Source organism: Ranitomeya variabilis, chromosome 4, assembly GCF_051348905.1.
Source record: "Ranitomeya variabilis isolate aRanVar5 chromosome 4, aRanVar5.hap1, whole genome shotgun sequence".
NCBI lineage: Eukaryota > Metazoa > Chordata > Amphibia > Anura > Dendrobatidae > Ranitomeya > Ranitomeya variabilis.
In genome coordinates this window covers 222847203-222865486 of record NC_135235.1, presented here as the reverse complement: position 1 = coordinate 222865486, position 18284 = coordinate 222847203, and the positions used below count along the sequence as shown (strand labels likewise).

General features: G+C 44.2%; 1 protein-coding gene across 1 annotated transcript in view; it reads right to left on the bottom strand.

Moving 5' to 3' along the window:
* The window catches only part of LOC143770435 (sialic acid-binding Ig-like lectin 13), a 135973-nt gene that overhangs the window by 18364 nt on the left and 99325 nt on the right, over positions 1-18284 (bottom strand). Inside the window, exon 7 of the mRNA XM_077260057.1 lies at positions 15380-15421. Within this exon, the coding sequence (XP_077116172.1) occupies positions 15380-15421 (42 nt within the window). The remainder of the gene's footprint in view (positions 1-15379; positions 15422-18284) is intronic.

Below are 18284 nucleotides of genomic sequence, written 5' to 3'. Positions count from 1 at the left end.
GTATTACACAAAACTACAGATAAAAAAATGCTTAATACAAAACACATTTCTAGCACAAAAAATATCTAAAACAAAAAACAAATTTACATCTGAGAAAAATAAAAAAAAATAATCAACACAAAAAATTAAACTATAGAACACAATTAAGATAGATAAAATATTAATCTACAGCAGAAAAATAATCTTAAATTCTAATCTAACCTACAAAAGAAAAATGACTAATAGCACAAAACCAATCTACAACATATCATCTAAAACAACCAACGAATTTGCATGAGTAAAATTGAAAAAAAATCTTTGAAACTCTAAACTAAACCCCCGCAAAATAACCAAAAATACAAAACCAATTTTGAGCACAAAAATAATCGAAAACACAAAAGTAATATATAGCGCAAAAATAATCTAAAATAAATTATCTACAGCACAAAAAATAAATTATAGCACAAAATGTTCTAAAATCACAAAAATAATATACTGTAGAATAGGGTTGAGCGAAACGGGTCGATCATTTTCAAAAGTCGCCGACTTTTGGCTAAGTCGGCGTCTCATGAAACCCGATCCGACCCCTGTGCTTGTCGGCCATGCGGTACGCGACTTTCGCGCCAAAGTCGCGTTTCAATGACGCGAAAAGCGCCATTTCTCAGCCAATGAAGGTGAACGCAGAGTGTGGGCAGCGTGATGACATAGGTCCTGGTCCCCACCATCTTAGAGAAGGGCATTGCAGTGATTGGCTTGCTGTCTGCGGCGTCACAGGGGCTATAAAGGGGCGTTCCCGCCGACCGCCATCTTACTGCTGCTGATCTGAGCTTAGGGACAGGTTGCTGCCGCTTCGTCAGAAGCAGGGAGAGCGTTAGGCAGGGTCCACTAACCACCAAACCGCTTGTGCTGCAGCGATTTCCACTGTCCAACACCACCTTCGGTGTGCAGGGACAGTGGAAGCTATTTTTTTTTTTTTTTCCCCTCAGCGCTGTAGCTCATTGGGCTGCCCTAGAAGGCTCCCTGATAGCTGTATTCCTGTGTGTACGCCACTGTGGAAACCAACTGCTTTTATCAAAGCACATATCCTCTTGTTCCTTCCTTTCTGCACAGCTATCTTTTTTGTTTGTCCACACTTTTTATTTAATTTGTGCATCAGTCCACTCCTATTGCTGCCTGCCATACCTGGCTGAGATTACTGCAGGGGAGATAGTAATTGTAGGACAGTCCCTGTTTTTTTTTTTTTTTTTTTGTGGGAGATTAAGATTGGCATTTCTGCTACAGTGCCATCCCTGTGTGTGCCATCTCTCACTGAGTGGGCCATAGAAAGCCTATTTATTTTTTCCTTCATTTGTGTTCTAAAATCTACCTCAACACAAAAACACTACATCAATCAGTGGGAGAAAAATATTGGCCTCAGTCAGGGCTTGTGTGCCACTGCTGTGTGTGCTATCTCTCATTCAGTGGGCTATAGAAAGCCTATTTATTTATTTATTTTTTTTAAATATTATTTGGTTTCTAAAGTCTCCCTGAAACAAAAAAAATACCTAAAAAAACAGTGGGAGAGTAATATTGCCCTTTCAGCTTGTGTGCCAGTCTTGACTCCTGGGTGTGCCACCTCTGTCCCTCTCATTCAGTGGGCCATAGAAAGCCTTGTTTTTTTTTTTTTTTTAATATTATTTGGTTTCTAAAGTCTCCCTGAAAATAAAAAAAAAAAAAACATAAAAAAACAGTGGGAGAGTAATATTGCCCTTTCAGCTTGTGTGCCAGTCTTGACTCCTGGGTGTGCCACCTCTGTCCCTCTCATTCAGTGGGCCATAGAAAGCCTTGTTTTTTTGTTTTTTTTTTTAATATTATTTGGTTTCTAAAGTCTCCCTGAAAATAAAAAAAAAAATACATAAAAAAACAGTGGGAGAGTAATATTGCCATTTCAGCTTGTGTGCCAGTCTTGACTCCTGGGTGTGCCACCTCTGTCCCTCTCATTCAGTGGGCCATAGAAAGCCTTGTTTTTTTGTTTTTTTTTAATATTATTTGGTTTCTAAAGTCTCCCTGAAAATAAAAAAAAAATACATAAAAAAACAGTGGGAGAGTAATATTGCCATTTCAGCTTGTGTGCCAGTCTTGACTCCTGGGTGTGCCACCTCTGTCCCTCTCATTCAGTGGGCCATAGAAAGCCTTGTTTTTTTTTTTTTTTAATATTATTTGGTTTCTAAAGTCTCCCTGAAAATAAAAAAAAAAATACATAAAAAAACAGTGGGAGAGTAATATTGCCATTTCAGCTTGTGTGCCAGTCTTGACTCCTGGGTGTGCCACCTCTGTCCCTCTCATTCAGTGGGCCATAGAAAGCCTTGTTTTTTTGTTTTTTTTTTAATATTATTTGGTTTCTAAAGTCTCCCTGAAAATAAAAAAAAAAAAAACATAAAAAAACAGTGGGAGAGTAATATTGCCCTTTCAGCTTGTGTGCCAGTCTTGACTCCTGGGTGTGCCACCTCTGTCCCTCTCATTCAGTGGGCCATAGAAAGCCTTGTTTTTTTGTTTTTTTTTTAATATTATTTGGTTTCTAAAGTCTCCCTGAAAATAAAAAAAAAAATACATAAAAAAACAGTGGGAGAGTAATATTGCCATTTCAGCTTGTGTGCCAGTCTTGACTCCTGGGTGTGCCACCTCTGTCCCTCTCATTCAGTGGGCCATAGAAAGCCTTGTTTTTTTGTTTTTTTTTAATATTATTTGGTTTCTAAAGTCTCCCTGAAAATAAAAAAAAAAATACATAAAAAAACAGTGGGAGAGTAATATTGCCATTTCAGCTTGTGTGCCAGTCTTGACTCCTGGGTGTGCCACCTCTGTCCCTCTCATTCAGTGGGCCATAGAAAGCCTTGTTTTTTTGTTTTTTTTTAAATATTATTTGGTTTCTAAAGTCTCCCTGAAAATAAAAAAAAAAATACATAAAAAAACAGTGGGAGAGTAATATTGCCATTTCAGCTTGTGTGCCAGTCTTGACTCCTGGGTGTGCCACCTCTGTCCCTCTCATTCAGTGGGCCATAGAAAGCCTTGTTTTTTTTTTTTTTTAATATTATTTGGTTTCTAAAGTCTCCCTGAAAATAAAAAAAAAAATACATAAAAAAACAGTGGGAGAGTAATATTGCCATTTCAGCTTGTGTGCCAGTCTTGACTCCTGGGTGTGCCACCTCTGTCCCTCTCATTCAGTGGGCCATAGAAAGCCTTGGTTTTTTTTTTTTTTTTAATATTATTTGGTTTCTAAAGTCTCCCTGAAAATAAAAAAAAAATACATAAAAAAACAGTGGGAGAGTAATATTGCCATTTCAGCTTGTGTGCCAGTCTTGACTCCTGGGTGTGCCACCTCTGTCCCTCTCATTCAGTGGGCCATAGAAAGCCTTGGTTTTTTTTTTTTTTTTTAATATTATTTGGTTTCTAAAGTCTCACAGAGAAAAAAAAAAAAATAAATTAGGTGGGAGATTAATATTGACATTAGTGCTTGAGTGACAGTCCTGCGTGTGTGTCATCTCTGTGATTTGGTGTCACAGAAAACAGAGTGTGTAACATTGTGCCTGATTTTCCTTGTGGTCTCACCAACCTGTTAAGGGATATTGAAATCATACTGAAGTTATAGCTCACCGTGTAAGTTGTTTGACAGCAACAAATAAAGTTAGTTTGGTTACGATTTTTAAACAATGAGGAAGTCTGGTGCAAGAGGTCGTCGTGGGCGTTCATTGTCAGCTGGTAATGATGGTAGTGGTAGTGGAGCATCAGGTGGTCGTGGGGATAAAAATATTCCACCTAAGTCTGGAGTTGTGGAGCCAGTTTCGTCGTCAGGCTACACAAGGCCTCGAACGCTCTCTTTTCTGGGAGTAGGAAAACCGCTTTTAAAGGCGGAGCAGCAACAGCAAGTTTTGGCTTACATTGCAGACTCAGCCTCTAGCTCTTTTGCCTCCTCTTCCGAAACTGGTAAATGTAAAAGCAGCGCGTCGCTTGTGGATGTTCACGGTCAGGGACAAGTCGCTTCCTTGTCCTCCTCAGCAAAAACTACAACAAGAGAGAAGGATGCAGCAGGCGACACAACGGGTCACTCCATGGAGCTCTTTACACATACCGTCCCTGGCTTAGAAAGTGAAACATTTAACAGGCCATGCCCATTACAAGTAGATTCTGACATGGAGTGCACTGATGCACAGCCACAGCCAGAGTACTATGCTGCTCCTTTGACTCAGACCACCACATTGCCCTCTCAGGGTACAGATCCACAATCAGACCCTGATGAGACTATGTTGCCCCGCCACGAACGCTATACCACCGACCGACACAGTGACACAGACGAAGTTGCACACGAGCTCGAAGAGGAGGTAATAGATGACCCAGTTATTGACCCCGATTGGCAGCCATTGGGGGAACAGGGTGCAGGCGGCAGTAGTTCAGAAGCGGAGGTGGAGGAGGGGCCGCAGCAGGCATCAACATCGCAACAGGTTCCATCTGCCGGGCCCGTATCTGGCCCAAAACGCGTGTCAAAGCCAAAACCTGTTGGAGGACAGCGTGGCCATCCGGTTAAAGCTCAGTCTGCAATCCCTGAAAAGGGATCCGAGTCTAGGAAGAGTGCAGTCTGGCATTTTTTTAAACAACATCCAACTGATCAGCGCAAAGTCATCTGTCAAAAATGTTCAACTAGCTTAAGCAGAGGTCAGAATCTGAAAAGTCTAAATACTAGTTGCATGCATAGACACTTAACCACCATGCATTTTCAAGCCTGGACTAACTACCAAACGTCCCTTAAGGTTGTAGCACCCTCGGCCAATGAAGCTAGTCAGCAACGCAACATCCCTTCCGTCACTGTAAGGCCACCATTTTCCGCACCACCGGCAGTATCTGTGCAGGTTTCTTTGCCAGCCAAAAGCAGTCAGGGTCAGGGAATCACCAGTTTAGTAGGAGGAAATATTGCATCTAGGGCACCGGCGGAAACAATACCGTCTCCAACCGTCTCTCAGTCTGCCATGTACACCGGCACACCCGAAAGTTCCACGATCTCCTGCTCTCCAGTCCAGCTCACCCTACATGAGACTCTGGTTAGAAAAAGGAAGTACTTATCCTCGCATCCGCGTACACAGGGTTTTAACGCCCACATAGCTAGACTAATCTCGTTAGAGATGATGCCCTACCGTTTAGTTGAAAGCGAAGCTTTTAAAGCCCTGATGGAGTACGCTGAACCACGATACGAGCTACCTAGTCGACACTTTTTTTCCAGAAAAGCCATCCCAGCCCTGCACCAGCATGTTAAACAGCGCATCGTCCATGCACTTAGGCAATCTGTGAGTACAAAGGTGCACCTGACTACAGATGCATGGACCAGTAGGCATGGCCAGGGACGTTATGTGTCCATCACGGCACACTGGGTGAATGTGGTGGATGCAGGGTCCACAGGCGACATCAATTTAGGGACAGTTGTGCCTAGCCCACGGTCTAGGAAACAGTTGGCTGTAGGCGTTCGCACCCCCTCCTCCTCCTCCTCGTCCTCCTGCAGAAGCTACAGCTCTTCCACAGAACGCAGTCGGCCAACCACTCCATCGGCAGATGACACTGTTGCACACCAGTTGTCCCATTATGGGCCAGCTACTGCCAAGCGTCAGCAGGCTGTATTGGCTATGAAGTGTTTGGGCGACAACAGACACACCGCGGAAGTTCTGTCCGAGTTCTTGCAACAAGAAACGCAGTCGTGGCTGGGCACAGTAGATCTTGAGGCAGGCAAGGTAGTGAGTGATAACGGAAGGAATTTCATGGCTGCCATCTCCCTTTCCCAACTGAAACACATTCCTTGCCTGGCTCACACCTTAAACCTGGTGGTGCAGTGCTTATTGAAAACTTATCCTGGGTTCTCCGACCTGCTCCTCAAAGTGCGTGCACTTTGCTCACATATCCGACGTTCGCCTGTACACGCCAGCCGTATGCAGACCTATCAGCGGTCTTTGAACCTTCCCCAGCATCGCCTAATCATAGACGTTGCAACAAGGTGGAACTCAACACTGCACATGCTTCAGAGACTGTGCGAACAGAGGCGTGCTGTTATTTATTTGTGGGAGGATACACGGGCAGGCAGTAGGATGGCAGACATGGAGTTGTCAGGTGTGCAGTGGTCGAAGATACAAGACATGTGTCAAGTCCTTCAGTGTTTTGAGGAATGCACACGGCTGGTTAGTGCAGACAACGCCGTAATAAGCATGAGCATCCCCCTAATGCGTCTGCTGATGCAAAGTTTGACGCACATAAAGGAGCAGGCGTCTGCACCAGAGGAAGAGGGAAGCCTTGATGACAGTCAGCCATTGTCTGGTCAGGGCAGTGTACAGGACGAGGTAGCGGGCGAAGAGGAGGTGGAGGACGAGGAGGATGATGGGGATGAGTATATTTTTAATGCGGAAACTTTCACGGGGGCACAGGAAATTGGTTGCGTGTCACGGCCGGGTTCTGGTTTTTTGAGGGACACAAGTGACGTAGATTTGCCTGCAACTGCCCCTCAACCAATCACAACCGGAGATTTGACAACTGGAACTTTGGCCCACATGGCGGATTATGCCTTACGTATCCTAAAAAGGGACACACGCATTACGAAAATGATGAACGATGACGATTACTGGTTGGCCTGCCTCCTTGATCCACGCTATAAAGGCAAATTGCAAAATATTATGCCACATGAGAACTTGGAACTAATATTAGCAACCAAACAATCAACTCTTGTTGACCGTTTGCTTCAGGCATTCCCAGCACACAGCGCACGTGATCGTTCTCACACGAGCTCCAGGGGGCAGCAGACTAGGAGTGTTAGGGGTGCACACATCAGAAGTGGCGTTGGACAGAGGGGTTTTCTGACCAGGTTGTGGAGTGATTTTGCTATGACCGCAGACAGGACAGGTACTGCTGCATCAATTGAAAGTGACAGGAGACAACATTTGTCCAGTATGGTTACTAACTATTTTTCATCCCTTATCGATGTTCTCCCTCAACCGTCATTCCCATTTGATTACTGGGCCTCCAAATTAGACACCTGGCCAGAATTGGCAGAATATGCATTGCAGGAGCTTGCTTGCCCGGCAGCAAGTGTCCTATCAGAAAGAGTATTCAGTGCTGCAGGGTCAATATTAACCGAAAAAAGGACTCGTCTGGCTACCCAAAATGTTGACGATCTAACATTCATTAAAATGAACCACAACTGGATTTCAAAATCTTTTGCCCCACCTTGCCCGGCCGACACCTAGCTTTCCTATGAAAAGCTCTTGCCTGTGAATTACTTTTCTAATGTCTAATTTGCTGCTGCAGATTGTACAGCATACGACATGTTTACACCTCCCTAAATGGCCAAACTCCCCACACGGGGCCGTGGTATCGCGACTTGGCGCAAGCACCCGTGAGACTGCTGTTTGTCTGAAGAGGTGGGTGTGCTCGCTTTTGGTTGACGGCATTGCTACTGGGTCCCTCATAGTACAATGTAGTGTCTCTGGCGGTGGTGGTGCGCACCCAACGTCAGACACACCGTTGTAACATGAGTGGCCCTGGGGCGGTCCCGCCGGCCTCAAGAGAGTTCCCCCCTACCCCAGCTCAAACTGGGCTCTACCACGTGCAAAATTATGTCGCACAGCTCCACCAATCTTTAGTCTATTCGCTGACATCATTCAATGTCTGGCACTGACAATACAAATTTGTAGACATCTATGATGCAACTTAAAGTAGTCTGTGTCTGTGTCCTATATTGGCACCATTAAATAGTTACTGCCAAATTACTATGTCAGAAACACAGCAGATGAGCCCACCCCTGTACCTAAGTATGCCACCTTTTTTTTTGTTTTGGTTGTTTTGCGAGACATTAACATCTATTTATATTTTGGGAGTACTGGGACAGACACTCCTTGCACTACTCCTCCACTCAGCACCAAGCTGCCTGCCCGTGTATCCATGTAACCGCTGTAAAACTGCCATGAGCCTATTGTTTGTTATTTTAGGCCTTTGAAGCCTTTCTGCGCTCCCTCCTTCCACTAGTCCTCCACTGACCAGACCACTGCTGCCCGTGTACCCCTGGAACCAATTTTAAAGTGCCTACAGCCAGCCCATTTTATTGTGTTAGGCCTTCGAAGCCTGTCTGCGGTCCCTCCTTCCACTAGGCCTCCACTGACCAGACCACTGCTGCCCGTGTACCCCTGGAACCAATTTTAAAGTGCCTACAGCCAGCCCATTTTATTGTGTTAGGCCTTCGAAGCCTGTCTGCGGTCCATACTTTAAATACTCCTCCACTCACCACCAAGCTGCCTGCCCGTGTATCCATGTAACCGCTGTAAAACTGCCATGAGCCTATTGTTTGTTATTTTAGGCCTTTGAAGCCTTTCTGCGGTCCCTCCTTCCACTAGTCCTCCACTGACCAGACCACTGCTGCCCGTGTACCCCTGGAACCAATTTTAAAGTGCCTACAGCCAGCCCATTTTATTGTGTTAGGCCTTCGAAGCCTGTCTGCGGTCCATACTTTAAATACTCCTCCACTCACCACCAAGCTGCCTGCCCGTGTATCCATGTAACCGCTGTAAAACTGCCATGAGCCTATTGTTTGTTATTTTAGGCCTTTGAAGCCTTTCTGCGCTCCCTCCTTCCACTAGTCCTCCACTGACCAGACCACTGCTGCCCGTGTACCCCTGGAACCAATTATAAAGTGCCTACAGCCAGCCCATTTTATTATGTTAGGCCTTTGAAGCCTGTCTGCGGTCCCTACTTTAAATACTCCTCCACTCACCACCAAGCTGCCTGCCCGTGTATCCATGTAACCGATTTCAAACTGCCATGACTGCCTACTGTTTGTTATTTTAGGCCTTTGTGAGCCTGTCTGCGGCCCCTACTTGCAATACTCCTCCACTGACCACAATGCTGCCTGGAGTGCCTGCCTGTGTATCCATGTAACCGATTTCAAACTGCCATGACTGCCTACTGTTTGTTATTTTAGGCCTTTGTGAGCCTGTCTGCGGCCCCTACTTGCAATACTCCTCCACTGACCACAATGCTGCCTGGAGTGCCTGCCTGTGTATCCATGTAACCGATTTCAAACTGCCATGACTGCCTACTGTTTGTTATTTTAGGCCTTTGTGAGCCTGTCTGCGGCCCCTACTTGCAATACTCCTCCACTGACCACACCAATGCTGCCCGTGTACCCCTGGAACCTATTTAAAAGTTCATAGAGCCTAGTTATATATTTTATTTACTATTAATAAGGCCATGATGGACTACGCTGTACCACGCTACAAGCTAACCAGTCGACACTTCTTTTGCGAGAAAAGCCATCCCAACCCTCCACCAGCTTGTAGAAGACCGCATTGTCCATGCACTCTGGCAATCTGTGAGTACAAAGGTGCACCTGACAACAGACGCATGGACCTGTAGGCATGGCCACGGAAGATTACGTGTCCATTACGGCACAATGGGTTAATGTGTTGGATGCATGGTCCACAGAGGACAGCCTACTAAGTATGTCTGCAGTCCATAATTCAAATTGTCCTCCACTGTCTAAATCGGAGCTTCCACCTTCTGGCTTTCGGCCTATAGTATCAGAAATTAAACTGCATTTGGCCTTCAACTTTGGTTACGGCCTACTAACGGCTTCTGCCCCTCCCTGGTGTTGCCCACAACTAAATAAAGCTGAGCTTCAACCTTCCGGCTCTCATTAAGTGGTTTTGAAAAAACAAAATGGTGGATAGGGCCTACTAACGGCTTCTTCCCCTCCCTGGTGTTGCCCTCAACTAAATAAAGCTGAGCTTCAACCTTCCGGCTATCATTAAGTGGTTTTGAAAAAACAAAATGGTGGATAGGGCCTACTAACGGCTTCTTCCCCTCCCTGGTGTTGCCCTCAACTAAATAAAGCTGAGCTTCAACCTTCCGGCTCTCATTAAGTGGTTTTGAAAAAACAAAATGGTGGATAGGGCCTACTAACGGCTTCTGCCCCTCCCTGGTGTTGCCCTCAACTAAATAAAGCTGAGCTTCAACCTTCCGGCTCTCATTAAGTGGTTTTGAAAAAACAAAATGGTGGATAGGGCCTACTAACGGCTTCTGCCCCTCCCTGGTGTTGCCCTCAACTAAATAAAGCTGAGCTTCAACCTTCCGGCTCTCATTAAGTGGTTTTGAAAAAACAAAATGGTGGATAGGGCCTACTAACGACTTCTGCCCCTCCCTGGTGTTGCCCTCAACTAAATAAAGCTGAGCTTCAACCTTCCGGCTCTCATTAAGTGGTTTTGAAAAAACAAAATGGTGGATAGGGCCTACTAACGGCTTCTGCCCCTCCCTGGTGTTGCCCACAACTAAATAAAGCTGAGCTTCAACCTTCCGGCTCTCATTAAGTGGTTTTGAAAAAACAAAATGGTGGATAGGGCCTACTAACGGCTTCTGCCCCTCCCTGGTGTTGCCCTCAACTAAATAAAGCTGAGCTTCAACCTTCCGGCTCTCATTAAGTGGTTTTGAAAAAACAAAATGGTGGATAGGGCCTACTAACGGCTTCTGCCCCTCCCTGGTGTTGCCCACAACTAAATAAAGCTGAGCTTCAACCTTCCGGCTCTCATTAAGTGGTTTTGAAAAAACAAAATGGTGGATAGGGCCTACTAACGGCTTCTGCCCCTCCCTGGTGTTGCCCTCAACTAAATAAAGCTGAGCTTCAACCTTCCGGCTCTCATTAAGTGGTTTTGAAAAAACAAAATGGTGGATAGGGCCTACTAACGACTTCTGCCCCTCCCTGGTGTTGCCCTCAACTAAATAAAGCTGAGCTTCAACCTTCCGGCTCTCATTAAGTGGTTTTGAAAAAACAAAATGGTGGATAGGGCCTACTAACGGCTTCTGCCCCTCCCTGGTGTTGCCCACAACTAAATAAAGCTGAGCTTCAACCTTCCGGCTCTCATTAAGTGGTTTTGAAAAAACAAAATGGTGGATAGGGCCTACTAACGGCTTCTGCCCCTCCCTGGTGTTGCCCTCAACTAAATAAAGCTGAGCTTCAACCTTCCGGCTCTCATTAAGTGGTTTTGAAAAAACAAAATGGTGGATAGGGCCTACTAACGGCTTCTGCCCCTCCCTGGTGTTGCCCACAACTAAATAAAGCTGAGCTTCAACCTTCCGGCTCTCATTAAGTGGTTTTGAAAAAACAAAATGGTGGATAGGGCCTACTAACGGCTTCTGCCCCTCCCTGGTGTTGCCCTCAACTAAATAAAGCTGAGCTTCAACCTTCCGGCTCTCATTAAGTGGTTTTGAAAAAACAAAATGGTGGATAGGGCCTACTAACGACTTCTGCCCCTCCCTGGTGTTGCCCTCAACTAAATAAAGCTGAGCTTCAACCTTCCGGCTCTCATTAAGTGGTTTTGAAAAAACAAAATGGTGGATAGGGCCTACTAACGACTTCTGCCCCTCCCTGGTGTTGCCCTCAACTAAATAAAGCTGAGCTTCAACCTTCCGGCTCTCATTAAGTGGTTTTGAAAAAACAAAATGGTGGATAGGGCCTACTAACGGCTTCTGCCCCTCCCTGGTGTTGCCCACAACTAAATAAAGCTGAGCTTCAACCTTCCGGCTCTCATTAAGTGGTTTTGAAAAAACAAAATGGTGGATAGGGCCTACTAACGGCTTCTGCCCCTCCCTGGTGTTGCCCTCAACTAAATAAAGCTGAGCTTCAACCTTCCGGCTCTCATTAAGTGGTTTTGAAAAAACAAAATGGTGGATAGGGCCTACTAACGACTTCTGCCCCTCCCTGGTGTTGCCCTCAACTAAATAAAGCTGAGCTTCAACCTTCCGGCTCTCATTAAGTGGTTTTGAAAAAACAAAATGGTGGATAGGGCCTACTAACGGCTTCTGCCCCTCCCTGGTGTTGCCCACAACTAAATAAAGCTGAGCTTCAACCTTCCGGCTCTCATTAAGTGGTTTTGAAAAAACAAAATGGTGGATAGGGCCTACTAACGGCTTCTGCCCCTCCCTGGTGTTGCCCTCAACTAAATAAAGCTGAGCTTCAACCTTCCGGCTCTCATTAAGTGGTTTTGAAAAAACAAAATGGTGGATAGGGCCTACTAACGGCTTCTGCCCCTCCCTGGTGTTGCCCACAACTAAATAAAGCTGAGCTTCAACCTTCCGGCTCTCATTAAGTGGTTTTGAAAAAACAAAATGGTGGATAGGGCCTACTAACGGCTTCTGCCCCTCCCTGGTGTTGCCCTCAACTAAATAAAGCTGAGCTTCAACCTTCCGGCTCTCATTAAGTGGTTTTGAAAAAACAAAATGGTGGATAGGGCCTACTAACGACTTCTGCCCCTCCCTGGTGTTGCCCTCAACTAAATAAAGCTGAGCTTCAACCTTCCGGCTCTCATTAAGTGGTTTTGAAAAAACAAAATGGTGGATAGGGCCTACTAACGGCTTCTGCCCCTCCCTGGTGTTGCCCACAACTAAATAAAGCTGAGCTTCAACCTTCCGGCTCTCATTAAGTGGTTTTGAAAAAACAAAATGGTGGATAGGGCCTACTAACGGCTTCTGCCCCTCCCTGGTGTTGCCCTCAACTAAATAAAGCTGAGCTTCAACCTTCCGGCTCTCATTAAGTGGTTTTGAAAAAACAAAATGGTGGATAGGGCCTACTAACGACTTCTGCCCCTCCCTGGTGTTGCCCTCAACTAAATAAAGCTGAGCTTCAACCTTCCAGCTCTCATTAAGTGGTTTTGAAAAAACAAAATGGTGGATAGGGCCTACTAACGGCTTCTGCCCCTCCCTGGTGTTGCCCACAACTAAATAAAGCTGAGCTTCAACCTTCCGGCTCTCATTAAGTGGTTTTGAAAAAACAAAATGGTGGATAGGGCCTACTAACGGCTTCTGCCCCTCCCTGGTGTTGCCCTCAACTAAATAAAGCTGAGCTTCAACCTTCCGGCTCTCATTAAGTGGTTTTGAAAAAACAAAATGGTGGATAGGGCCTACTAACGGCTTCTGCCCCTCCCTGGTGTTGCCCACAACTAAATAAAGCTGAGCTTCAACCTTCCGGCTCTCATTAAGTGGTTTTGAAAAAACAAAATGGTGGATAGGGCCTACTAACGGCTTCTGCCCCTCCCTGGTGTTGCCCTCAACTAAATAAAGCTGAGCTTCAACCTTCCGGCTCTCATTAAGTGGTTTTGAAAAAACAAAATGGTGGATAGGGCCTACTAACGACTTCTGCCCCTCCCTGGTGTTGCCCTCAACTAAATAAAGCTGAGCTTCAACCTTCCGGCTCTCATTAAGTGGTTTTGAAAAAACAAAATGGTGGATAGGGCCTACTAACGGCTTCTGCCCCTCCCTGGTGTTGCCCACAACTAAATAAAGCTGAGCTTCAACCTTCCGGCTCTCATTAAGTGGTTTTGAAAAAACAAAATGGTGGATAGGGCCTACTAACGGCTTCTGCCCCTCCCTGGTGTTGCCCACAACTAAATAAAGCTGAGCTTCAACCTTCCGGCTCTCATTAAGTGGTTTTGAAAAAACAAAATGGTGGTTAGGGCCTACTAACGGCTTCTGCCCCTCCCTGGTGTTGCCCACAACTAAATAAAGCTGAGCTTCAACCTTCCGGCTCTCATTAAGTGGTTTTGAAAAAACAAAATGGTGGATAGGGCCTACTAACGGCTTCTGCCCCTCCCTGGTGTTGCCCACAACTAAATAAAGCTGAGCTTCAACCTTCCGGCTCTCATTAAGTGGTTTTGAAAAAACAAAATGGTGGTTAGGGCCTACTAACGGCTTCTGCCCCTCCCTGGTGTTGTCCTCAACTGAACAAAGCTGAGCTTCCACATTCTGCCTTTCGCCCTATACTATCAGATATTAAACTGCATTTGGCCTACTAGTGTGGTTAGGCCCTTGAAACAGTGTCTGCTGCTCTTGGGTTTGCTACTCCACTGAACAAAGCAATGCCGCCTGTTTAGTCCTGTTACCAATTTTGAACTGCATTTAGCCTACTTTATTCTTTGGCCCTATATCTGTTTCCTCCTCATCCTGCCCATTGCCCAGCCACTGCTAAATGAGTCTGCTGGTACATTGACCTAGACCACTACATTCCCCTTGTACTCTACACAGCCAGAATCTGACCCTGCTGAAAGTAAGGTTCCCCTTCTCGCATGTTATACCACCTTACACAGGGACAAAGAGGAAGGTGCAGATGAAAGTGCAGGTTCCTTCATCAGGTGGGGGGGGCATACTCGTTGGCGACGTCACTGGCACAGGGCCCCTCAGAGTACGCAAAAGTGTCGCTGCTGGTGGGAGGCGCCCCCGCCATGCAAACACACCGCCGTACTTTGAGGGGCCCTGTGCCAGTGCCAATGCGAACGAGTGGGCCCCCCCCTGCTTGCTCAGGATCACAGCACTTGCAACGTTTAAATACTTACCTTTCCCTGCAACACCGCCGTGACGTAGTCCGCATTTCCTGGGCCCACGAAAAAATTGAGCCAGCCCTACTCCCCCCACAACTTTTGCCAAATGACCCCCAATTCCCTATGCCCAACTATTATTATAAAGTTAATTACGATTGGCAAGCTTCAGAAACAAGAATGGATGTTTTTGGCATTAAAATGGGCACTGTAGGTGTTTTCCTGGCCTCCACTCACTGCCGACTATGCTTCCCCATTGACTTGCATTGGGTTTCGTGTTTCGGTCGATCCCCGACTTTTAGCGATAATCGGCCGACTGCACTCGACTCGACTCTGGACAAAATCGGGTTTCCCAAAACCCTACTCGATCTTAAAAAAATGAAAGTCGCTCAACCCTACTGTAGAACATAAAAATAGACACAAAGCTCGTTCAATACATAAAAGAAAGCTGCAACATAAAAACAATCTACAATATGAAAGTAACCTATTATACAAATATAATCTACAGCTTAATCAAAAATGCAAACATAATGTAAAATAATTCATTTTACAAATAATATTCTACAGCACAAAAGTAAAAAAAAAATATCTGCAGCACAGAAATAATCTATAACATACACAATATAAAAGATAAATGTATATAAAAAAGCAAATCTGCAGTTAAAAAAAACAAGTAATTAATGAAGCAGTTAACATGTGATAATTTATAAATGTTAATATCATATAGTAAAGTGTTACTTTTGGTGCCTAATAAAACTACAGAAATCACCAAAAATAAAAAAAATCTGCATAGAATTATATTTTAGAATACAAAAATAATCTCCAATTCAAAAATAATCTCCATCGCAAAAACTGCAGTAAATAAATAAATGCAGCACAAATATAATCTACAACGTGAAACTAATCAATCACAAAAATAATCTATAAGATAAAACTAATGTAGGGCATTGCCTAGAGGTGTACACTTCTAGCCCAGTGTTTTGCATTTTCTATTTGTATATAGGTAGAAATACAACATAAAACAAGGAAAGACATCTTTATACCTTCAGTCGTTACACAGTTTATATTAGGTGTTCTTGGGGGATCTGAAAAAAAAAAACATCTTATAAATATTTTCATAAATATAGATTCATACAGTTACATTAACCCCTTCACCCCGAAGCCTGTTTTCACCTAACTGACACGGCCAATTTTTACAATTCTGACCACTGTCACTTTATGAGGTCATAACTCTGAAACGCTTCAACGGATCCTGGTGATTCTGAGATTGTTTTCTCGTGACATATTGTACTTTATGATAGTGGTAAAACTTCTTCGATATGACTTGCATTTATTTGTGAAAAAAACAAAAATTTGTCGAAAATTATGAAAATTTCGCAATTTTCAAATTTTTCGTTTTTATGCCCTTAAATTAGAGAGTTATATCACATAATACAGTTAATAACAACATTTCCCACATGTCTGCTTTACATCAGCACAATTTTGGAAACATAATTTTTTTTTTTAGGGAGTTATAAGGGTTAAAAGTTGACCAGCGATTTCTCATTTTTGCAACAAAATTTGCAAAACCATTTTTTTTACGGACCACCTCACACTTGAAGTGACTTTGAGGGGTCTATATGACAGAAAATGCCCAAAAGTGACACCATTCTAAAAACTGCACCCCTCAAGGTACTCAAAACCACCTTCAAAAAGTTTATTAACCCTTCAGGTGCTTCACAGGAATTTTTGGAATGTTTAAAAAAAATTGAACATTTAACTTTTTTTTCACAAAATTTTTACTTCAGATCCAATTTGTTTTATTTTACCAAGGGTAACAGGAGAAATTGGACCAAAAAAGTTGTTGTACAATTTGTCCTGAGTACGCCGATACTCGACATGTTGGGGTAAACTATTGATTGGGCACATGGCAGAGCTCGGAAGGGAAGGAGCGCCATTTGACTTTTCAATGCAAAATTGGCTGGAATTGAGATCGGAACCCATGTCATGTTTGGAGAGCCCCTGACGTGCCTAAACAGTGGAAACCCCCACAAGTGACACCATTTTGGAAAGTAGACCCTCTAAGGAACTAATCTAGATGTGTGGTGAGCACTTTGAACCTCCAAGTGCTTCACAGAAGTTTATAATGTAGAGCCGTAAAAAAAAATTAATATTAATTTTCACAAAAAATGATCTTTTTGCACCAAATTTTTTATTTTCCCAAGGGTAGCAGGATAAATTGGACCAAAAAAGTTGTTGTGCAATTTGTCCTGAGTACGCTGATACTTCATATATGGGGATAAACCACTGTTTGGGCGCATGGCAGAGCTCAGAAGGGAAGGAGCGCCATTTGACTTTTCAATGCAAAATTGGCTGGAATTGAGATCGGAACCCATGTCATGTTTGGAGAGCCCCTGACGTGCCTAAACAGTGAAAACCCCCACAAGTGACACCATTTTGGAAAGTAGACCCTCTAAGGAACTAATCTAGATGTGTGGTGAGCACTTTGAACCTCCAAGTGCTTCACAGAAGTTTATAATGTAGAGCCGTAAAAAAAAATTAATATTAATTTTCACAAAAAATGATCTTTTTGCACCAAATTTTTTATTTTCCCAAGGGTAGCAGGATAAATTGGACCCCAAAAGTTGTTGTTCAATTTGTCCTGAGTACGCTGATACTTCATATATGGGGATAAACCACTGTTTGGGCGCATGGCAGAGCTCGGAAGGGAAGGAGCGCCATTTGACTTTTCAATGCAAAATTGGCTGGAATTGAGATCGGAACCCATGTCATGTTTGGAGAGCCCCTGACGTGCCTAAACAGTGGAAACCCCCACAAGTGACACCATTTTGGAAAGTAGACCCTCTAAGGAACTAATCTAAATGTGTGGTGAGCACTTTGAACCTCCAAGTGCTTCACAGAAGTTTATAATGTAGAGCCGTAAAAAAAAATTAATATTAATTTTCACAAAAAATGATCTTTTTGCCCCAAATTTTTTATTTTCCCAAGGGTAGCAGGATAAATTGGACCCCACAAGTTGTTGTGCAATTTGTCCTGAGTACGCTGATACTTCATATATGGGGATAAACCACTGTTTGGGCGCATGGCTGAGCTCGGAAGAGAAGGAGTGCCATTTGACTTTTCAATGCAAAATTGGCTGGAATTGAGATCGGAACCCATGTCGTGTTTGGAGAGCCCCTGACGTGCCTAAACAGTGGAAACCCCCACAAGTGACACCATTTTGGAAAGAAGACCCCCTAAGGAACTTATCTAGATGTGTGGTGAGCACTTTTAACCCCCAATTGTTTCACTAAAGTTTAGAATGTTGCGCTATGAAAATTAAAAAATCATTTTTTCTTTCCACTAAATGATGTTTTAGCCCGCAATTTTTTTCCCCAAAGGTAACAGGAGAAATTGGACCACAAAAGTTATTGTCCAATTTGTCCTGAGTACGCTGATACCCCATACATTGGGGGGAACCACTGTTTGGGTGCACGGCAGAGCTCGGAAGGGAAGGAGCGCCGTTTGAAATGCAGACGGATTGGTCTGCAGGTGTCATGTTGCATTTGCAGAGCCCCTGATGTACCTAAACAGTAGAAACCCCCCACAAGTGACCCCATATTGGAAACTAGACCCCCCATGGAACTTATCTAGATGTGTTGTGAGAACTTTGAACCAACAAGTGTTTCACTACAGTTTATAACGCAGAGCCGTGAAAATAAAAAATATTTTTTTTTCCACGAAAATTATATTTTAGCCCCCACGTTTTTATTTTCCCAAGGGTAACAGGAGAAATTGGACAACAAAAGTTGTTGTCCAATTTGTCCTGAGTACGCTGATACCCCATATATGGGGGGGAACCACTGTTTGTGCGCACAGCAGAGCTCGGAAGGGAAGGAGCGCCGTTTGAAATGCAGACTTAGATGGATTGGTCTGCAGGTATCATGTTGCATTTGCAGAGCCCCTGAT